This window comes from Martes martes (genome assembly GCF_963455335.1).
Source record: "Martes martes genome assembly, chromosome: 4".
Classification (NCBI taxonomy): Eukaryota; Metazoa; Chordata; class Mammalia; order Carnivora; family Mustelidae; genus Martes; species Martes martes.
Window position 1 is genome coordinate 185,775,512 of NC_137891.1, and position 23,184 is coordinate 185,798,695.

The 23,184-nt window shown below is 47.4% G+C and overlaps 1 protein-coding gene across 2 annotated transcripts; it reads left to right on the forward strand.

Moving 5' to 3' along the window:
- Positions 1 to 7,828: 7,828 nt before the first annotated feature.
- ERRFI1 (ERBB receptor feedback inhibitor 1) lies at positions 7,829 to 22,715 on the forward strand. 2 transcript variants are annotated; one of them, XM_080800688.1, is made up of 4 exons: positions 7,829 to 7,913; positions 18,757 to 18,950; positions 19,060 to 19,136; positions 20,019 to 22,715. In XM_080800688.1, the coding sequence occupies exons 2-4, from the start codon at positions 18,829 to 18,831 to the stop codon at positions 21,176 to 21,178; spliced, it is 1,359 nt and encodes a 452-aa protein (XP_080656814.1). In that variant the 5' UTR covers positions 7,829 to 7,913; positions 18,757 to 18,828; the 3' UTR covers positions 21,179 to 22,715. The 2 variants fall into 2 exon arrangements, with proteins under 2 accessions (XP_080656814.1, XP_080656813.1); XM_080800687.1 differs by lacking the exon at positions 7,829 to 7,913 and adding an exon at positions 8,707 to 8,865.
- The last annotated feature ends 469 nt before the right edge of the window (positions 22,716 to 23,184 follow it).

Consider the following 23,184-nt stretch of genomic DNA (forward strand, 5'->3'; position numbering starts at 1 on the left):
AGAAAATGTTATTAAGAAAATCATAAGGAAGAGGGGGCCTGGGTGGCTCAGTTGGTTAAGCATCCGCGTCTTGGTTTTGGTCCCTAGGTCATGATCCTAGGGACGTGGGATTGAGCCGTACATTGGGCTCTACACTCAGCAAGGATTCTGCTTGTCTCTCTCCCTCTGTTCCTCTTCCCACTCACACTCTCTCTCACAAATTGATAAACAAAATCTTTTTTAAAAAGAAAGAAAAATCGTGAGGAATATATATTTGCAATACTGTATTTATCCAAAAAAGTCATGTATAAGTGGACCCGTGCACTTTTATTTCTAAACTGTGTTGTTCAAGGGTCAATTGTATTGACATATAAGTAATATATAATAATATATTATATATAATAATAAATGATGTCCAATTAGTGGTGCTAAAGAAAGAGAGATTTGAATTCTAGGTAAGAAAATGAAAGTTGGAAGGCAGTGATATGTGTTAATGTGTTTTAAATGTGTTCCCTGTATTTTTCAGGAGGATAACGATATTACCTTTAGACTTTATTATGGTAAGTATGTATGTCGTAATTTCTAGATAACTACTAAAAAGGAGAACTAAAGAATATAATTTCTACATTGGGGTATGGGATAAGAAAAAAATGTAACAACTACAAAAAAAACAAGAAAGAAGAAAAAAGAAACTGCTTACAGCAAGACAAACAGAAGGTACAGAATTGCGTGATAAAAATAAATGATAATTATCAGTAAATATGCTAGCAGTCACAATAGATATAAGTGAACTAAACTCCAGTTAGAAGACAATTCAAAACAAAGCAAACACCTAGCTCTGTGCTTTTTACAAGACACACCTAGAACTTAAGGAAACCCAAAGATTAAAAAGAAAATTTGGAAAAAAAAGTCACCAAAGTACAAACTAAAAGAAAGCCAGTGTGACTATAGCAACAGTCCCATGTCCCTAAACAAAGCAAACTTCAAAGCAAAAGTTATTACTAGTAGAGGCTCAATGTATAGTAAGAGAATGTTCAATTTACCAGACAAGTTTAACAATTCTAAACTTGTATGCACCTAATAACATAGCCTCAAAATATCTAAGTAAAAATGTCCGCAAAATTACCAGAATAGAGTGAAGGAGAATAGACAAGCAGCCAGGGACAACAAAAGGAAGCTACTATGATGAGCTACCCAAATCCCCCTTGAGGGTTGAAAGGCTTACCTCTAGGATCAGAACCCATATTTTCTGCCAGAAAATAGCCCTTAGCTGTCAACCCTCTTCAGATAGGTCTCAATTGGAACAAAAAAACAAACAAAACAAAAAACTGCTTTGCCCCCAACATTACTCTTCCTCCCAAGGGCAACCCATATCCAATGACTAGCCAATGGGGTGGAAGGAATAAAGACACAGCTCCCTTTCCCAAGTTGGAGGGCCAATCCAGCTCCAAATGTTTCCAGAGAATCAGCTAAGGCCTATCTTGGGCCTGTATCACAGCTCAGTTTCTCTTTCTGCCCAAATCTCCTCCTTCCTCCTCCCTTCAGTAGATTCCAAAAGCACACTCTAATAAATCACCCTCCATCCCAAAGCCTGCTCCCCAAGGAAACCAACCTGCAACAAATACCCAAGGGGGAAGCTCTTGTTAGAAACTGAAAGTGTAGAATTAAAAGTCAGGAAAGAAGGGGCGCCTGGTTGGCTCAGTGGGTTAAAGCCTCTGCCTTCAGCTCGGGTCATGATCCCAGGGTCCTGGGATTGAGCCCCACATCGGACTCTCTGCTCAGCGGGGAGTCTGCTTCCCTTCCTCTCTCTCTGCCTGCCTCTCTGCCTACTTGTGATCTCTGTCTGTCAAATAAATAAATAAAATCTTAAAAAAGAAAAAAAAAGTCAGGAAAGAAGAGAGGGCTAAAAAGTAGTAGTAAATTGGATGCCCACAGTGAAGCATCCTAGAAAGACTAGAAGGCCGAGGAGGACTGAAGGGGGACGCCAAAAGTGTGTGACACTGTAGTGTCATCAAGGTCAAAGAAAAGAAAACTTCAAGGTACTTTTAAGTTACAGTGTTAAATGTTTATCCTATAGATAAGAAAACTGTTGTTGCAGAAACTCGATGTATATCAAAAACACCCATTTCCCTTTTCTCCTGGTCCATTGTCAATCTGACCAGAGGAGATCACCACCTCCTCTGCCTTTAGCGGATGTGCTTCAGGTGAGCTGATTCTACCCGTGGTTCTGACAGTGGGCTCATGCTCAGGCTTGGCCAGTCAGAACACGCATTCCTTGCCCTTCAGTTTGAACTAATGAGAATCAGGCCCAGAGTTTTTGTTCAAGCCATTAAATAAGCTTCTTCTTCTTTTTTTCTTTTTTTTAATTAAACGACCCAGAGTTTGCTGGCAGCCATCTTGCCTCAGACCTGCTGGCAGCCATCATGTCACTGTAGAACCTCAAGAGGAAGTCACTACAAAATAGGACAAAGCCAAAAGTCAGAGAAAACCTTGATGGGGTTGACATTGAGCACCTGAAGAAAGCAGATCCTGCAGACATACCCCCTTAGACTTGTCCATGACTGAAGCACTGAGTCCCCCCCCCTTTTTTTAATGAATTTGAGTTGGATTTTTCTGTCACTAACACTGTAAAAAAAAGTCCCGATACCATGAGGATGAGTATTTCGTATATTCAACTTCATATTCCACTTTTTACACCAAGTGTGATCATGGAAGAATCTGTGGTGTTTGAAAGTAACCGCCTCAGTTTAAACCCACAGTGACCATCTTTGTAACCTTGGGCGTATTACTTCATCTTGGTCATAAACTGGGTGCAGTAACAGCGGGGACTTCACAGGGTTGTGTGAAGGCTTAATTAACGCATATAGGAAAAGCCCTAGGACAGAGCCCACTTCCTAGTAAATGCTATAAAAGCGTTAGTTGTCATTAGTTATTATTCTTAATTACAAAATCTGCATAAGCATCATTTTAATAGCTGAATAGATATTCGATAGTTTACGTGCCAATCGACCTACGAACAGGCCAGTTTTCACTATTTACGAACAACACTGCCTCAAACAACTTTGGGAGGAAAGCTTTATTTATGATTATTTCCTGAGTGTAGAGCTAGTGAAAATACTGAGTCTCCAAGTTTTTGAAGGAGGCAGAATCTTACAGTCTCGTTATGAAGACTCTTTTGCATTTTTATATCAGTTAAGCTTCCTGTGTGCGTGTCTATAATCCCCACCACCCAACGTTCTGGGAATGTTTTTTTGGCTCACTGCCCAGTACCTAGTATGGACTGGCACACAGTAGGAGTTCAATAAATATTAATTGGTGAATGAATGAATGAATGAATGAATGTAGGTAGAACCGGGAGAAGTGTTGGCATTCGCTGACTTCTCACAATGCTACTGTGCCTAATCACTGGGTATATCCCCTTACCCTTGCATTACAGAGAAAATGGTAAAGCCATTCATGTTTAAGCATTTCTCCCGGGATTTTAAGTTTATGTACAAACTAAATATATTTTTCAAAAGGACACATGCTGGGGTGCCTGGCTGGCTCAGTTGGGTAAGCATCTGTCTTCGGCTCAGGTCGTGATCTCAGGGTCCTGGAATCAAGTCCCATGTCAGGCTCCCTACTCACTGGGGAGTCTGCTTTTCCTGCTCCTTCTGCCCCTCCCCCTGCTAGTGCGTGTGCTCTCTCTCTAATAAATAAAAATATAAAAAGAAAAAAAGAAAAGACACATGCCTATGGATGTTTAAGAGTACGGGTTTATAAGAAGATGCTCATAGATTTTTAGCTACTTGTTACCTTCCCTTCAGAGATGCTGAGATCCTTCCTGCCCCTAGGGTACCTCCCCAAGGATTTCTGGTGCCTGAAATTTCACTAGGGCAGATCCTCTTTGGCGTAAGCTTTCTACAGCCCCTTAAGTGGAAGTACTGCAGGTCAAGTAAGACATTTTATCTTCTAAATCGTTTATGCTCCTGGAATTTAACAAAATAACCTCCCAGATAAATTAAATCATGTACACTAATAAGCAACAGAGAATTTTTGGAATCTTGCAAAGATTCCAAAGATATACTCCATGAGTACATGACCAACAATCACAATGAGAATATAGCAATAATGACAAAGACAGATACTGTTACTGAACGCTGATGTTCTAGGCTATGTTCTAAACACTTTCCCATGTACGATCTCATTTCTCTGGCCCAGGACCCTATAGAGTAGGAACCACGGTTATCACTGTCCTACAAAAGTGCAGTAAGCGGTCGAACCCCTCAGCTGGTGAGAAAGGCTGTAAGCCCAGAGCCTGGGTTCTTCACTGCCCCAGATCCCTTATTCTCATTCTACCCAGAATAAAAGAAAACATCTGTCACTGAGGGATCGATCTGGTAAGATAATAGCAAATTATTTCAGAACTAAATCCAAAGAAGTAACTTCTCAAAGTTTTCTTTTCCTGATGGAACAGCTTTGCTCTCCATGTACGTTGTGCATGCTGAGCGATTTGCTTGTGTCTATATCAACATGGCTCTTCTGTGTTGGTGGCAGTGAAGGAATGAAACAGATTTCTGAAATATCTTAATGAAGGGTTTACATTAATATTTTTAATAAATTTATTAATTTATTAATTTATTTATCTGGCAAGGGACTAGAGCGCACCCTACTGGCCGGCTAATAGGAAATGCACCATTGCTTGGAGGGAAACGTAATGTTAAACTTTGAAGTTAAATCAGATTCATGTTTAAAAGAAACCTGAAAAACACTGTCTTGCAAAAATGCACATATTCAGTTAATGCACCTATGGGACACTAAAAAGTTTTAATAGTTCTAAGTTCCAGAAATGGGCTAGAACTGGAAATACAATAATTACCAAAATAGCAGCAAAATTTCCTTAAGGGAGAATGAGGTCAATGAAAAGTGATTCAATTTAAAAATAAGCAACTATACAAATAGCCTTTCTAAAATTCATACTATGAAAAAGGCTGAGTTTACTGTTTATATGTTTTTCTTTTCTCTCTCTCTCTCTTTTTTTTTAGGTAAAAATCTAGGAAGGGAGAGAATCCCAACCCACAGAAGGGAAAAATAGAAGTTGTAAAGAAATCTTTTTCTGCTCAATTTTTCAACTGGCTTCTTCCGTTGGAAGCTCCATGGAGACTTCCCTGGGCTGTGGTGGCCTTCATGAAGGAATCCCGGCTCTTACCAGCCTGGAGGTTTTGCAGTAACACACAAAGGTTATTGGATATATAAATATATATCAGTGCCCGGATGTCCCTAAGTCATAAAGTGGCCTACTAACAAATGACTCCTAGGAAATTCAATTCTTCCATTGTTGTGTATTTTTTTTTAGTGCACACTTAGCTATAAATTAGTAAAAAAAGAAAACTGCATAGTCACATTTAGATCATGAATAGACAAAAGTAAACAGTCTAGAACTAAGAGGGCGATTCAGAACATGTCTCACTTAAAAGTATTTCTTTATAAACAACAAAGAAACACAAAACCGTCTATAATCAAGAAGAATAGGGGCGCCTGGGTGGCTCAGTGGTTTAAAGCCTCTGCCTTCGGCTCAGGTCATGATCTCAGGGTCCTGGGATCAAGCCCCGCATCGGGCTCTCTGCTCAGCAGGGAGCCTGCTTCCTCCTCTTTCTCTGCCTGCCTCTCTGCCTGCTTGTGATCTCTCTCTCTGTGTCAAATAAATAAATAAAATCTTTAAAAAAAAAAAAAAAGGAAATGCCTCTATTATAGAAATAGAAGAAGAAGAAGAAGGAGGAGGAGGAGGAGGAGGAGGAGGAGGAGGAGGAGGAGAAACACCACCAAAACGTGTATCCTCTTCCGCAGGATTCAACATTTGAACATAAATTTGGAAAGCTTGTAAGGTCCCTGTTCAGTATTTGAACATAAATTTGGAAAGCTTGTAAGGTCCCTGTTCAGTATGCTCCTGCTTATGTACGACTTGTGGTCTTGCTAGACAGGAGGAAAACGAACAATGTCTTTAGAAAAGCAGTGTCTGTGATTCTACGGTTTCTGAGCCAGAACCTCTCCTTGTTCTTACTCCAAGGACAGCTTCTTCTTACCCTGAAAAACGGGCAAGTGCAAAGAGACAATTTAGGTCAGTGTGATGTAAGTCTAACATTTTAGATGTTATGTTTAGTTTTTTTTTAATTAAAAAACAATCAGCTAATATAAATTCCTTGGGAAGTACATCAAAATTAAATGGACTGTGAGAGATATAATAAATATTGTCTGACTTCAACCTTTTATTGGAGACAATTTAAAAGAAGTTAGGTTCTGTACAAAGAGAATATTTTTACCCTAAACCTCTAGTCTAGTGTTCTAACCTGTTAAAAGTCAATGAATGATCACTTGATGAACACAATATACTAATATTATTTCACTCTGCTTAGAATTTTCCTTGTAGACTCTTCCCAAAATATTCTACAATATCATTGACATGACCACGTTATTACAAAATATCACTAACAGACTATTAGATAAAAGATTTGTGGGGTGTAAGTCTATGCATGCAATTCAGCCACAGGTGAACAAGTTATATCACATGATCATAATTGGAAGCAAAATTCAGTAAGCAATCAACTCTGTTTTTTCCCCCAAAATGAATAAACCAAGATATTGATTCTGCACGTTTAAAATAGATCAGAAGGAAAAAAATGGATCATATATTACTTGTGTTTTTATGATTTTTGATAATTTACCAAAACAGCACGCCAGACAGTTCACGACCATATAACGAGTATCCTGTTGATCTTTTCTCTAAAGAAGGGGTGTGTTTGGTGGTTGCTCTGGTAATTATCACTGGTAATGAATAGGGGAATGTAAAAGCATGCCAATAAGGCCAGAGCAGAAATTACAACTGTATTGTAGTGGCTTGAAATAGCATAACGAGGGTTCCTTTTGGATGAAACTTGAGCTCATCTAGGTCCCCATTCAGTAAATGCTGCACTGTGAAGTCTGAAAAGATGTTCTCTGGCAAATTCTCAGGCTGGTCTATTGGTACACTGATAACAGCATATGGGTAAGTCTTAAACATAAATGAAAGCAAAATGGGGGGAAACGATCCGGGCAGATTTTCTGTGAATCAAAAAACGGAATTTGGTTAAGAAAACCAACAAGGAGTTGTGACTAATTTCCATCATCCTAAAATAATAATAAATGGAGGGCACTGAGAACATCATAGATGGAATAATTGAATTGTTGATAAGTAGCACAGGCATAAAAATGACCCATGAGCCCCTGTAGGCCAGAAGGAGCCCATCAGAAAGACCAGAAAGAGTAGAGCTCTCTGCTAAACATCTGTTTATCTTGCAACTGAAAAGGGCAAAGGAATCCTTCAGATGTGTTGGGGGGGGGGGGGGGTGAGACAGAGAGAGAGAAGGAGGGAGAGAAGGCATCGAATTCAAAATTGGGCCTTTGAATTAAATTTAAAAGAATGTAAGTAAACAGTGGGGGAGAAAAGGCAATCATTTCACAGAGTGCGTACGTTAATAGTTAACCTGAAAATGAGGTCACAATCTCATTCCATATGTTAAACTACCCCAATTAGGTAGTGCTGAATGTGTAACTCTCAGGCACAACTGCCGAAACCGAGAAGGGGCTCTGTAAGACGCACGAGGTCAGCCGGAGGTCCGTGGCCTCTACTTAGTAGAGAGTACCATTCAGGGGACTGTTCTAGTTAAAACTGGAGGGTTTCTGTCTGTTTGCTTTTTTTCTTACTTTAGTTACTCTTGGTTTGTTATCATTTGTATTATTTATTTTACGGTTAAACTGTAAGCCTAAGTTGCATCACCGTCGCGGGGAGAAGCCTCCTCCCGCAGGCTTTCCGGTGTTTCGTCCTTGGGCATCACTGGCCGCCCTGGGTGCCCAGAGATGCTGAGAGCGGCGCGGGTCTAGTACGTCAACACCGGACCGGAGCCTGAAGGAGAGGCCGGGTAGGGTTGGGGGTGCTTTTTATGGAAGCCCAGAGGCTGCCCCGGGCAGGTCAACTGCCACCAGAGACGGGCCTCGGTTTTCGGGCATGTGGTCGGAGGAGAGGGGGCTGGGCAGACCCGCGTTCAGCGGTCCCAGCAAAGGCCCTCAGTAGGGTGGCCTCCCTGCCCCTCAAGGTCTCACCCTGCCCTGTGCTGTCCCACGCTGGGCAACTCTGTTCCTCGACGTCGCCGGCTTCCCACACTGTCCGTCAATGCTCCACTCTGTCCATGCTGCCCCCCCCATCCCCCACGCCTCGGCCCGCAGGCCTCCCGGTGCGCGCGGGCCTGCTGCCCGCAGAGGCTCCACTGGCCTTGGCCCGGGCGTCCTCCGCTACCCTGGCGGCGGCGACGGCCCGTGGACCCGGTTACACCCACCGAACCCCGCCGGGGCCAGGAAACGACGGGAAACCCCGCGCGACGCTGGGCGCCCCCTTTAGCCGGGCGGAACGCGGGCCGAGCCGAGCTGCCCGCACACATTCAGCGTCAGGATTCTGGGGCCTCGGCAGCTGCTGCTCGGCTCGCGCAGAGCTGAGGCGCGGAGGCCGCCGCGGCCCGGAAACGGCCCCCTCGGAGACAAAGGCGCCATCCCCGCGGGGCCGCGCGACGCCGGTGGACCCCACGCCATCGCCTGGGCCGCGGCATCGCCCCTTTAAGCGGCGCGCGGCTGGGATTGGCTGAGCGGGGGAGGTGGGGCGCTGGATGTCGACGTCACGGCCCCGCCACTGGCATATATTGCGGCGTCGGCTGCCGCGCCGACGGCGGACGAGTGCGAGCGGGGAGTGCGAGCGGGGTGCGGCGGCCGGCGAGTGGCGAGGCGCCTGCGCGGTGTCCGGGCCCCTGAGCCCGCGGCGCTGAGCCAGCCGGGACGGACATGCGCGGGAGGGCGCCGTGGGGCAGCCGCGGCTTCGCGGGGGTAAGGGGCCTGCGGGCCGGGGGTGGGGTGGGGAGGGCGGCACCGCCCCGCGCCCCCGCCCCTGCCGGGCCCCTGAGGCGGGCTGCGGGCGGCTCCCGATGCTGGGCGGGTCCCCGGGGTGCGGAGAGGGTCGCCGCGACGCGGGGTCTCCAGAGACGGACGGACAGACGGACGGACGGGGTGGCCAGGGGTAGGGGCCGGTCCGGGGGCGCTGCGCGGGGGCCCGGGCTTCGAGGGCGGCCGGCCGGGGTCCTGCGCCGGTGAGGCTGGCGGCGGCCTCGGCGTCCTCCCTTCCACAATGGGGCTGCGCTGCCCCGGCGCGCACCGTGTGCCGGTCAGCCCCGTCCCGAAGGCTGTGCTGGGGGGTGGCCGGCCCGCGGCCCCTCTGCTCGGTCTCTCAGCGACGACGGTCGTCCCCGGTCAGGGCCCTTGAGTAATTCCGAGACCCCCCTCTTCCTGTCTCAGAAACGCGATCCTTTGGTCGGAGCGTCCTAATTACTGTTTCCGAAGGAACGGGAGTGCAGAATTCTCTGTTCGGAACGTGACTGCTTATTGGGTGTTTTTCGTGTGTCTGTGCGTGTGTATTTATATGTATATCACAGCCTCGTACAAATTAGATGACTTCTTAACCATGATTGGTGCTGTATCGGTACTTCCTAAGTCTTTATTAGGATTTCGTCATTGCTTGAAAGGAACCAGTCTCTTACCTGATAAAAAAAAAATATGAATAGATTGTTAGTCATAAACTTAAGTGCAGTCAGAATAGACTGTAGCTTTAAAAGAGATGTGTTGGTGACTTTAGGTACACCTGCAACACAGGTAGGGCCGGACTGGTTTCTAAGCAACTGTCAGAGGTGAAGAAAGGTGAGGTTAAAATGCGTTGTTGTTGTTTTTTTTTTTTTACCCCCCCCCCCCAGAACAGTATTCTGCACGTTTTTCAGCTTTTATGAATCTGTAAGAATGCGAAGGGTATGCGTTTGTTGAGGATACTGAAACATTCGCCATACCAAGTCTTGCTTTTTTTAAAATTCCTCCCCCCCCATTTCTGTAATATGGTTTTCAGCAAAGTTTTACTTAAACAGAGTAGAGACAGGAGGCTACCTACCCGTTTCAGAAACTGACCAAATTTTGCTAAGCAAAGTAAAAGTTGGCTTCTTGTTAATTGTGCTGTGATTGGTTACCAGTAGGTACTGCTGTCTTTCCCAGATATTAGCAGATTTGAAGAGAAGTACATACAGCTTTTAGCCTGAACTTCAGACACTATTTGTCAGCTCCTTCCCTCCCCACAGAGGCTTATTTTGCCTGTCTCCATGATAGTAGGGGCTAGAGGTCCTGGGCTAAGGATTTTAACCTGACATATATTAGATTGTGAACTCCTTCAGGGCAGGAACTCTTCTGTACAGCTTCTATCTTGCGCAGCCTTGCACATAGTCGATGGTTGATAAATAATTGCATGGAAGCATATTTTACGTCTTAAAGCTCAGCAGGATTGGACCAGTCGCTGATAAGGGTGGGAAGCGAATCTTTCTTTATGGCTGTTATGAAATGTCTGAGTTACTCATATTTTCGACAGATACATAAAACTACTGTTTCGATGAATTGTGTCTCCTCCTTTCAGTTCACAATAGGCGCTGGTCACTCTTGCTCTGAGATTTAATTATACTGTAGACTTGAGTTTTTGTGTGAAAATGACTCTTAACTGCTGCTCCTCAGAAGGTGAACCAGATAATACTCCCTTTCAGCTAATACTAATGGTAGCTTTTAAAAGCAAGTTGCCTAAATTACAGGTACAATCTAACATGCTTGAAACTGACCTGAAAGTCTGCATACCATCAGGTTGCTTTAGAAAGGTGAGCAGAGGAGGGAAAGGTGGTGCCAAGGGTAATTCCAGGAATTTGAATGTCATCAGCTCCCTCCGCCAGAGAAACAGCTCTGCTTTTAACCTCAATAAATTTGAATTGGTACCTCATCATCGGGATTCCTTTTGCATCTTTTGGTGCTGGTGTTTGGCCATGCTTCATAAAAGCTAACGAATAACCTCTGAGTACTGGGTAAACAAGATCAGCTGTGGCATTCGGGCATAATTCGCAGAGCAGCATAAATGCGTGCTCTGTAAAGGTAGATAAAACTGGTGAGTTTCAGGGTTCTGAATATTAGCTAGCATAATAGAGAAATTTGCTTTAAGACAGGGAAAAGTTAGTGTGGGGACTCAGACTTCAGAAGGGGGAAAGGATTCTGCAATTTGGAATCGTTGTTGATAGTTTAATCCAACTCCTCATACTATAAAATGGGGCAGTTGAATCCTCCAAGCCTCAGTGAATATATTTGTAAAATATGGGGCTCTGGCTACGTGAGTTTTACTCCTTTTCCGCTCCACAGTGCCATGATTCAACATTTCAGGGGAAGCAGTAGGAGGGTAAGGATGAGAGGACATTGAAGTTCTCCTTGAAGACCCACAGAATATGAAACCTGGCCAGGTACAGATTGTTTAAAATAATCTGTATTTTATATCCTCTTCTTGGAATGTTCTTCTCATTCTTCTCATGGCTGCCTCCTCCTCATCATTAAATTTCAGCTTAAAAAGTCACCTAGGAAGGCCTGCCCTAACTGCCCTTGTCAATCCGGCCTCCCCACCCTGTCCTCCTGGGGAAGTTCTCACAGTCTGAGACTGCTTGTTGTCAGAGACTGAGGCTTTCTCAGGCAGCAGCCACGTCTCCTTCACTACCATAGCATCTACTCCAGAATAAGCACTTGAGAACCATTTGTGGAAATAACTCATCCTTGCCCTCTAAGAATTTGTGAGTGAAACCCTGTGCTTGGAGCTCCTGTTCCCGTGTTAACGAGTGACTCGCACTGAGGTCTTGAGCATTTCGCTTAGCCATCCCTGCATCAGTTTCCCCACTGATAAAGGAGAACATTAGAAAGAGAAGTGAGGTTGGGGTCCCTGGGTGGCTCAGTGAGGAAAGCGTCTGACTCCTGATTTGGGGTCAGGGTTGTGAGATCGAGTCTTGAGTCTCCCCCTCCTCCCGTGGGGCTCCGCACTCAGTGGGGAGTCTGCTTGAGATTCTGTCTCTCCCTCTGCCCCGCCTCTTACTCATGCTCTCTCTCTCAAATAAATAAAATCTTTAAATTAAAAAAAAAGAAAGAAAGAAAAGGAAAAGGAAGAACTGAGGTTTCTGCCTAGAATGAAGAGACCGTGGAGAGGAAAGGAGTGAAAGTGTAGCGGGGGAGTGCTGGATTAGAGGGCGGAAGAGCCTCGCTGGCCTTGCTGCTGACGGGAAGGTGTTTGGCCTCACTTCCTCGTCTGCAGCGCAGAGTGTAATCCCTGCCTCCTCTGACAGGGATGTTGTGGGGATCAGGTGAGATGATGTGTCGGAAAGTACTTTGTAATTTATAGAGTGCTTTGCAAAGACAAGATATTCCATCATTAGATTCCAGACTAAAATGGAGCCTGATTGTAATGGCATTACCGGGATCCATGCTGCGAGAGGGTGTTAAAAGGAGGCCCCTTGGGTATCTGTAGGGACACCTGGGTAAAGACAGACCTGCGTGATACCAGGTATCGTGTTGTAACGGGGTGTGTAGTGCTGGGGCATCAGTGTGTCCTCAAAGATTGAGGGCTTGGAAAGAATTGCTCCAAGTAGTCACAGAGTGTAAAATTGATACCTTGACCACCCTTCCAGAGGATACACAGGCCAAATCTGCAATTTTCAGCTTTCATAGGAGGATTTGATGGAGCTGAAATAAAATAGGAACTTTCATAGTCTAAGGGTTACCCAAGAAAAACTATTACCAAGCAGCAAATCCCCAGAAAAGTCTGTCTGAGCCACCCTGAACACAGGCCTTGTAGTGGGTCAGATCTTATTCCCAGTTAAGAGCCTGAGGGGCTCGGAGAGGCCGGGTAGTGTGCACAGCAAGAGCCTGGCTTAAGTCTCTGGGCCCCACCGTTGACTTGGAGCGAGTTACTTAACTTGATGTGCCTGCAGTTCCTCAGCTGTAAATGAGGGTCATAATAGTAACCTGCCCCACAGGGTTGTTGAGAGGATTAAATAAGTTATACATCACTTAGAACAATGCCTGCCAGATAAGTTCCCAAGAATTAGTTTATTTTTTGTACTGGTTTTATGTTCCTTGTAACAACCTGGTGTTACCCCATTGGGTGACTCCAGTGCTCATTAAGTACATTTCAAGTTTCAAAGACTCCCTTCCCATCATTGGATTATTGTGCTCCTTGTTAAGATTAGAATAGAACCCACGTATTTTTTCCATTTGGAAATCTATTATGTGTATGTCTAAAAGGAATAATATTTTGCAATCCCGTGCGTGTGTTGCTCCTGACCGTAGCATCTGTAGGAAGAGCACAAAGGACAAGGGCCTGCGTCCCTGCCGTGGTGTCCTTCTGCCTCTGCGCGAAGGCCGCGTAGGACACCAAGTGAATCAAAAGGCCATTGATGACGATGGCCGTGGAACGAATAGGTTTTTTGTTAGTTTGCTGTTTAAAATACTCAGCTAGAAAATACTCTGAATTATTCCACAAATTATGTCACTCAGCTTTGCTTTTGACAGTCGGAAGATAAATTATTTTTCTTGTTGCCCCAGTTTTTACCACCTACAAGTGGACTGTTCCGTGCTGTCTCACCGAAGGGCGGGTGGATGCTGCGGGGGACGACATGTCCATCCTCACCCCGCAGAGCGGCGTTGCCCTGGGTCCTGAAACCCTCATGTTTACCTTGAATTCATGCAGGAGCATTTCAGTGACCTTTTTTTCCGTAACTTAACATGAAAGATGTGAAGTCCTCTGTGCTCTTCATGTGAAGGCCATGCATGTGGGGGATATAATGTAATGTAGCAGGGGATCGCGAAGGAAATTTCTGCCTGCCTCTCCCTGCCTTCCCCCAGATCATGGTCTGTTAGGGTGAAATCCAAGAAAAACCCTGAATTTGGGCCTTGGATTGTGAAGAGTCCTTTAATCAGTAAGTCTTCTCATGTTATTAGTCAAAGTGAAAATTCTGTAAAACAGCCACACTAGATGTTCAGTGTGTCAAACAGCTGAGCTGCTAAAGCTTTAGACACGAATCACAGTAAAAATGATGGAATTTTGGTTTTGTTTTAATATTCTCAAAGGTGATTATTTTAGGCATTTTCAGACTGAAGATAAACATGCAGGTGGTGGTTTCTGTGGGGAGGATCTAAAATCATAGAATTAAAAAAAATTTTTTTTTAATAAAAAATAAAATTATGGAATTTGTCACGTTCCAAAATCAGTTTTTGGTTTTTTGTTTTTGGTTTTTGTTTTTTAACAAATCTTGGCTCTGAATAGGATTATCTTCTATCTCTTTTGGTAAGGAAATAGTCGTGTAGGTGGTTGTTAAATAAGGTTGAAAAGACCATTTATCACCCTGAATAAACAGAAATCAGGTTCTAAAACCAGATTGAAAGAAGGAAATTACATCACACTTTTAAATAAGGAAGCACTGGGCAGAACTGGGTGAGTTGTATGACAAAAATGTGCCCCTCCTCCTCTTGGGGATTGCTTTTGAGATTTATTAATGAGATCTGCTGGAAGGTAAGCACATCTAGGTTACAGTCTTAAGGTAGCCTGGTTTAAAAAAACAAAACAAAACAAAAACGTTTCAAAGTGACTTTCCTCAATGTAAAAGCACGTGATTTCACCTTAATAAAGCATCTGTGGTATGCTTTTTGGTGTAGCCTTTTTTGGTTTTGTTTAAGGAAAGTGACCTTAACTTTAGCAACAAGAACAGTAGGTGCAGAAGGAATAGTGTGGAAGAGAAGGTGAAATTCATTATTTTTAGAAAGCTCCCCGCCCCCCCCCCTTAGGTGAATGTATAGTAATAGAAACCAACTGAGAAAGTTACGTTGTTAATCACTTAAGCTTAGAGTTTTCACCCAGTCTGTACACTGTCCACTTCAGATTTTGGAAGTCAATGTAATGAGAATCCTTGCCTTGCTTCTTACCTAAATTTGTCACATTATCATCAGGAGGTGTCAGCCCACGTTAGGTTTATCCCTTAGTTCTTCACTGATTTACAGGAAACATGAGTCTGTCATGTCATTTTTTTAGAAGTGAGATGACTTTTTTCTCCATATCCATTTAGTAAATATTTATCAGAAATGAGTGACGCCAGGATCTACACAGGAGGTGGGGAAAGTCCCCAAAGATTTGGAGGATGGGCAAGAAGACACAAAATAACCCAAGAACATGGGGACCCTGTACTGGCTTTTCAGCAGGGAGCCAGGTAGTGGACAAGGTGGTGTGACAGATGGCCTCCAAGGAAAAGGTGCATTCTAACAGAGATGAGGCAAAAGAGAAGCAGGAGCTTGAAAAAGGTGGGTCAGGGCCTGCCTTGTTAGAGACGCCTTATGGCCAGCCTGCAGAGCCTTACTTTAGAAGCCTTTGAAGATCTGAATTTGCTCTCCAGTTCAGGAATACGGATCTGATTCTGGTGTGGGGCGGATCAGGTATTCTCAGACCCAGGAAGGAAGAGAGGCTTGAGAGCAGGGCAGAAGCAGACAGTGGAACTGGGCGATCGAATGTCCATCTGTCCTGGCTCAGGTTGTGAAAAATGGTGCCTGTGGGAGAAGCGGCATCCTTGCAGACCCTGAACTGGTTTGGGAAGGGGGCCGGGGGTGTGAAGTAAGTGACAGGAGTTTGGTTTGTAGTGTGGCAGATGCCAGAGGGCCGTCCAAGTGGAAAGATAATCACCAGACAATAGGAAATGCAAAGTGGAAGCTTGAGTCAGGGCTGGAGTCAAGACTCGGGAGATGGAGGAGTTGTCTTGTCCTAGGAGAAGTAGATCCAAACTCCAGGAGCGGGGTGGGGGAGGGGCAGTCGCAGGGAGAGCAGAGCAGAGGACGGTTGCAAGAAACAGATGGTTTCAGGGGGTACTACTTTTTGTCTCGAAGTTAAAAAAAAAAGTGAGGTTAGTAGGAAACAGTAGTTCACATCTGGGATTGGTATTTAACTGTACTTCTGACACACTGAAAAGGCTAAAGATTAGTTGATGAATTTTAGGGAAGTTCTTTTGCCCACGGTCATTCCGATCCCGTTGGACACCGCGCTGCCTGGGTTCACATCCGCTCTCATAGCTTGCATTTCATAGCAGAATGCCGTCTTGTGCTGTGAGACGCTGATTCCCCCACATAGGGCTGTTCTTGCAGTTTGCTTGCCTCCCGAGCTGTCAGGGAGAGCTGGCTTTACGGTTGACACAAACAGAATTTGAAACACTTGAGCATTCGTGAAATGTCACTGGACCTGTGGGTTTCTTTTTAACTTGAGCTTGGCCAGGCTGATCCCCCCCCCCCCAAACCCAGGAGGTTATGTACTGCAGACTTGGGGAGCTTTGAGAGAGGCGTGGAAGAGTTGCAGGTGGCTGGCATTCCCAGGAACATGCCGAAAACATTTGCTTCCAAACCTACGGCAGGTCACCCTTCCTGGGCCTATAGTTGGAAGTTATTTTCCGAACGAGAACATGCAGTTATGTTTCCCTCCTGGCTTCTCCCAAGCAAGCAAGTAGGAAGTTCGGACAGTTTCATAACACGTCCCATTCACAATTCCCCATTGAAATGTAGAGGCAGGTCACCTTCTATGAATACACAAAGACACTATTGTGGTCAGAAGTGAGCTGGCTTAGTGAACACAATTCTTTTTATACTAAAAAAATTTTTTTTCTTAAGAAAGCTAACAAGTAGGTGATGGAAACAATGAATAAAAAATAACTTTCTAGAGCATATACATAATTCGGAGGGGCTGCCGAAATGTGAGTTTAGAATTCCGAGGCCATTCCAGCAGAGGCGATAGTTACACAATCATTCTGTTGAAAGCTAAGATTTAGATGGCATTAGGAGGCTGACACGCAGTAATTACGAGGAGCACTTGCTGGCCTGCAGACAGGTGGGGGTTGGGCCTCCAGAAACCCCCGCAGCATTTTCCTGTAATCTGGGTGAGCGATCTCTAAACGTGTGCTTTCAAACTACTTAAATACCATATTCTTCTTCCTATCTTGGCCTTTCATTTTTACATCACCACAGATACTTTCCCTGTGGTCTTGCCTGAGCTTGTAGGGTGCTGGGGGGCGGGGAAGCATCACATGCCACCAGGCCAGGCGCCCAGAGGGAGTACCGAGCAGTGTGTTCTAAAAAATGTTGTTAATTTTCTATAGCTCTCCTTAATCCAGGTAAAATAAATGTGCATTTCATTTCAAGCCTCTGAAGACCAAAAATAAAAAATAAGGTCTCCCAATAACTTAGGTTTTTTAAATGGTAGGGGGTCCCCCCCCCATTCTTCTTAACAGTATGTCTTTGAGAGACTCATCACAGGAAAAGAAAGCTTGACTATTTGAAATAATATTTGAAACCGACTTAAGTCTCTGCCTCATGTATCAGAGCAGCTGGCTTTGGGAGAGTAAAAAGCCGAGGATCAGTAATGGCCCTATCTTCACTTTGTTTCCGAAACATTACTGTCTCTCCATTTCTTTTTGCATGAACAACAGTAAGCACTTGCAGAGTGTTTTTTAGATCTGTAGCTAAAAAAAAAAAAAAGAAAAAAGAAAAAGACCCCCGTACATTCCCTGTACAGGAACCCACATATCCCTGTACGTTCAGTTGACCCTGACCGTGGTAACAAGGAGATGGTAGGGTCTGGTCGTTCCTGTCGCGAGCACTCAGTCACTTGCTGATGTTCCACGTAGTGACGAGTGATGATTGCGACCTAGCCTCTTTCCTGGACTCCCAGTCTAGTGGGTGACAGATCTGTCCCTGAAACAGATGACCTGTGAACCCCCTCCTCTGTCCCCAAGAACGCCCCCAGTCCTCGGCAGCCGTGCGCATGCTCGGGGAGAGCACTAGAGCGTTAGGAAGCGTCTGTGCTCATCCCAGAAGGGGTCAGTGTTACACAGAGTTGACAGATCATATCCTAGTGTCTCAAAGAAAAAAAAAAGCCTCAACTTAACTTTAAGGAAGCATGAAGATGCCAAGAAAGCAGAGCCAGATGCTAGAAGACCCCTCCAGCAAGAAGGTGTGGGGGGAGCTACTGGTTGACCCCAGACACGGCGTACCTGATGAGGGACATTGAGGAACTGCTCACACTGAGGAACTGCTAGATTAAGAAAAGGCATGCACTTAGCCTCTGTCATCCTTGCCTTGCAGGAGGCAAGGCATGAAGCAGAAGGCACTTGGTACAGGAGAATGTGAAGAATGTGCCTTTAAGTTTATCTTTCAAAGGGAGGAGGAAGCTGTCTCAGGCCTCTGCTGAAGCCCATAACCTTGCAGAACTTGATTTTTACAGGATAATGGAAATTAGGATCCTCCTATCTAGCAATTTCTTTATTTTCGAAGAGGTGGTAACTGGAGAATTGTCCTCCCGGGGCCAACCCTGAACTAAGAATCCAAACAAATGCTAGGTCGTGGGGAGGTCCGCTGCCACCATAGGATCTCTTGTGCAGTTGAAGCCTTGGGTTTTAGTGAATGTCGGTTCTGCGGGACTGAATACAGTGATTTCTGAAATGACCCTGTTGGCTTGGGGGACCGGGAGCTCCTCGCACTTTGGCAAGCGAGCAGGATTTATCATGCAGCTGTTGGGCTGCGGTGGGAGATGGGCTTTTGCTCGCCGTGGATTACTCCTCACTTTGCCGAAAGCATGCAGAGCTTTGATTAGTATCCCTGTCCCCCCCTCCCCAGTTGCTCAAAGTGTCCATGTTTAAGTAGTGCCATGACCATGAGAAGTAAGGATGAGTTCGTGCCAAGAGGTCGGAATCGAGTGAACGTCTATACAGTTTTCTGTCCCAAATGCCCCCGGATTCTCTGATATTAGCTCTCTCTGGGTATTTCTGAATTGTTTGTTCACCGGTCTCTTCTCTGTCCACCCCTGCGCAGGGAATGCAGGCTACTGGTTGACCCCAGATCCCTCTGCCTCACAAGCGTGGAGACCTCCCAGAGTAAGACACCATGTCCACGGCAGGAGTTGCTGCTCAGGAGATTAGAGTCCCATTAAAAACTGGATTTCTGCACGATGGCCAAGCCATGAGGACCGTGAGGACCTGCTGGGGCAGCCGCAGTGAGTTTGAAAAGTAAGCGCAGGACAGAACGGCCTGAGAAGTCTAAGCCCTGGTGTTCCGGTGAGCTGGAGCATAGGGCGGCTCCTTGTTAATGACCAAGATGTTTTTCCTTTGCTTTCAGTCACTTTTTGAACATTGACCAGATCACGATGGCCTACAGCCTCAACTCCACGGCCCAGGAGCACCTCACGTCTCTCGGTACGTGTCCCGGAAACGCGGGGGGGGGGGGGGGGGCGGTGGAGGGCGGGGAGGGCCGGCTGGTCCTGCAGCTCCGTGCCGGAGCGAGGAAGCCGCCCGAGCCCTGGTGGCAGCAGGTTCCGACGAGAGCCGCGCGGCTCTCCAGCCCCTGCCTTCCTCCTGAGTCGGCGGGGCCCTGACGAGACCCGTTTGTGCAAGCGGGACCTTCCACGGTCGCTGACGTGGCCCCAGCTCTGGTCCACACGTAGCTTGCAGAGACCTCGGAGGACATCTGTCCTCTCCCTCACGAGTGTCGGGCACGCATCCGCGGGTGAGCAGTAGTGTCCGTGGGGACAAGAGACTGAGGAAAGCGTGCGACGTGCGGCCCGGCCCTTGTGACGCAGACACTGCGCTCCTTAGACTGCTGTCAGGGGCCCGAGCACACCGTGTGCAGGTCCGCGCGCCCCTGCCGTCCCGCCGGGCTGCGGGTGCGGGCCGGGTGTCACCCGACGCGGGCCCGGTGTCGCCCGACGCGGCCCCCGCCTGCCTCGCGTCGCCGCCACTGGTTCCGTGGCCGGGCCGGTGTGGCGCGGTCGTCCGGAAAGGACACGCTGCTCGTGGTCGGCGAGGCTGGCACGTGTCACCAAACCTGGTGCGGGGTGTGTGGCTGTGCCCCGCGCGCGCGTCCGGGGCAGATGGACCAGATGACGTGCCCTTTGAAGCCGGTCCCGTACGGCCGCCATCTTCTGGCGCCTCGTCGGCCCGTGGCTGTCCCCGGGGTGCTCGCGGCCGGCACCGTCGCGCATGCGCCGCCTCAGCGGAGAGCCGCGGGCGCAGGGGGGCGGGGCGGGGGCAGCACGACGCGCGCGCGGGCCCCTTCCTGACCCCTCTCGTTGGCTGCAGGGCACGCGGCGACGCCTGCCGCGAGGGACGGCCCCGCTCCGAAGCCCAGCCTGGCCCCTCTCGTCATCCCCCCGGGCGAAGACGGCGCGCAGCGAGGAGAGGAGCGCGTGGTGGGCGGTTTGCGGCGGCTCTCGGTGAACGGGCTGTGCGCGTCCCCTCCGCTCACCCCCGGGAGGAGCCCCCCGTCCCCCTTCCCCTGCGCGGCCCTCTGCGACCGGGGCTCGCGGCCGCTCCCGCCGCTGCCCATCTCGGAGGACCTCTCCCTGGACGAGGCCGACTGCGAGGTGGAATTCCTCACCAGCTCGGACACGGACCTGCTCCTGCGAGACTGCGCGCTCTCCGGCTTCAGATACGACGTCCCCGGCAGGCGCAGCTTCCGCGGGTGTGGACAGATCAACTACGCGTACTTCGACACCCCGGCGGTCTCCGCGGCCGACCTCAGCCAGGCGCCCGAGCCGCACGGCGCGGTGCAGAGTTCAAATCCTCCTCCGCCCCAGAGCCACCGGAGACTGCGACGGTCGCATTCGGGACCGGCCGGGTCCTTCAACAAGCCGGCCATAAGGGTGTCCAGCTACACACACAGAGCTTCTCCCAACTCCGACGAAGACAAACCCGAGGTGCCCCCCAGGGTCCCCATACCTCCCCGGCCCGTGAAGCCGGATTACAGAAGGTGGTCCGCAGAGGTTACTTCCAGCACCTACAGTGACGAAGACAGGCCTCCCAAAGTACCGCCGAGAGAACCTTTATCCCGCAGTAACTCGCGCACACCCAGCCCCAAGAGCCTCCCGTCTTACCTCAACGGGGTCATGCCTCCCACGCAGAGCTTCGCCCCCGACCCCAAGTACGTCAGCAGCAAGGCTCTGCAGAGACAGAACAGCGAAGGGTCTGCCAATAAGGTTCCCTGCATTCTGCCCATTATCGAAAATGGGAAGAAGGTCAGCTCGACGCATTATTACCTACTACCTGAGAGACCCCCGTACCTGGACAAATATGAAAAGTTTTTTCGGGAAGCAGAAGAAACACACACGGGCCCCCAGCCCCAGCCCCTGTCTGCTGACTGCGGGGTCCTCTCAGCTGCAGACAAGCCGGACCCAAAAACAAAACTGGACCTCGGTGGCCACATGAAGCGCAAACACTTGTCCTATGTGGTTTCTCCTTAGGCTCTGCGGTCGTGGTTCAGCAGGGGCTCCCTGGGAGCAGATGGTTCGCAAGCCACTCTCCCGTTCGGTGGAGGTTCACAGGGGAGTGTTCCAGATCGCAGAGCAGAATAGCTGAACCCTCCCTCTTAGAGAGAGGGTCAGAGCAGCCGCGAGGCGCCCTCAGGCTGGGAAGCCCTGATTTTGTTGGCGTTGCAGGAAAGTCTGTTCCAGCCCGGAATGTAAAGCTGTGCCGGCGGGGAGGGAAGGCTAGGGAACCTTCCACGTGTGTATACATTAGAGACCTATAGAAGCCTGTGTGGCAGCCGCAGGCCGTAGTCTCGGGATAACCAATTAGTTGCTACCTTAGAGTAACATGTATTCAGAATGTTAAAACAAGCTGGAGGATGACCCCTGACCGAAAATTGAGCAAATGGAAGAAAACACAGTATTGTTTAGATCAGAATCGTTAAGAAAACAAACAAAAAACAGTAAACAACCAAAAAAACAAAAACAAAAACCATTTTTGCTTAGTCAGTTTGAAAGGATCTGGCTCTCGGGCCCATGAAGTTCTGTCTCCTTTTTTTCTGCAAACAGTCTGTGCCACTGAGGGCGGGGCACACATCTGTCCCATGGCCCTACCTGCCCAGTTTAAAAATCGTCCCAAGGCCTGGGTCCCTCCAGTTGGCCTTCTGCTCCGTTGAGGGGAGGTTGGCAGTGTGCTTGGCAGCCATGTTCTCACCTGTGCACGCATGTCTCACACCTTGACAAACGAGAAGCTACCAGAATCCATAAATCATTTTTCCTGACAGTTCCTGCTCCATTCTGCCCACTAGCATGGCCCATTGTAGCACGGGCCTCGCCGCTGCGGGAGGCGGGCAGGTTCAGCTCCCGTGGAGAAGCAGACCGTTCGCCCGTGGTCAGGATGTGAGTTTTAAGCAATCGTGAAACAGCTGTGTGACTGAGAGTCACTGGGAGCATGTGTTGTGGTTTTGTGTTGGTGTTTTGTTGTTTAATTTTTTTAAAGACTGTATTAATAGACAAATACAGCACAAGCTGGCCTTGTGTTGCTGGTTCCTATTCAGTATTTCCCGGGGATTGTTTGCTTTTTGAGTGAAACACTTGTGACCAAGAGCACAGTATGTCTTAATGGCACAGGTCACATCAGCATCTTCCTGCTTCTGGGACCGTCCCGGTTGGCTGCTTCACCCGGACTCAGTGAGACCCGTCACGTGCGCTGGGGCTTCCGCGCGCTTCGACGTGTGGATCTTGTAGAGACAAGCACAAAAGAGAAGGTGCTCACTAACAGAGGTACATTACTACAATGTTCTCTTAACAGTTCAACAAGCTGTTTACAGTTTAAACTGCTGAGTGATACGATTTGAGCTATTTAAAGCTTATATTTTAGTATGAACTAAATGAAGGTTAAGACATGCTTTAGAAAAAATGCACTGATTTCTGCATTATGTGTACAGTGTTGGATAAAGGATTTTATTCATTTCTGTTGCATTATTTTGAATATTGTCTTTTCATTTTAATAAAGTTATAATACTATTTATGACACCGTTAACAATGTTTCTTGCCTAAAGTCTTATAAAAGTTGATGTCTCAAGTACGTTGACAAGCATTGCCATCTCTAAGCACAAGGGAAGCTTTTTCATGGCTTCCTAAGTGCTTGAAATTTACCGTGGTTCCCTAAAATAAAAGTAATTTGAGCGACTGATATTGAATCTTAGAGACACGCACGGTGCAAGCGGGCTGTTTGTTTTCACCTTTAACAGTTCAGAGAGGGGTCTTGGGCTGATGCTGGGCCTGCTGCGAGGGGGCCTGCCCATCACGGGGCACATACGAAGGAAGTCACCTCTTACAGACTTGATGTGACTCACAATGAGTTTCAGGATTAGGTCCGGATCATTGTGGGCCCTTTGGGAAGCTCTGCTTCCTGTCTGACATGAGGCCACCAGAGAAACCCCAGCCTGCCCAGGCCTCTGGGAGAAGACAGCCTTGCTTCTCCCGGCTTCTCGGCACAG

Excerpts from the sequence above, each read along its gene's own strand:
- ERRFI1 (XM_080800688.1), top strand. The coding sequence starts at position 18,829 with ATGTCCACGGCAGGAGTTGCTGCTCAGGAGATTAGAGTCCCATTAAAA. Across the intron at positions 18,951-19,059 it reads AGCCGCAGTGAGTTTGAAAA|TCACTTTTTGAACATTGACC; the intron begins GTAAGCGCAGGA and ends CTTTGCTTTCAG. Across the intron at positions 19,137-20,018 it reads GGAGCACCTCACGTCTCTCG|GGCACGCGGCGACGCCTGCC; the intron begins GTACGTGTCCCG and ends CGTTGGCTGCAG.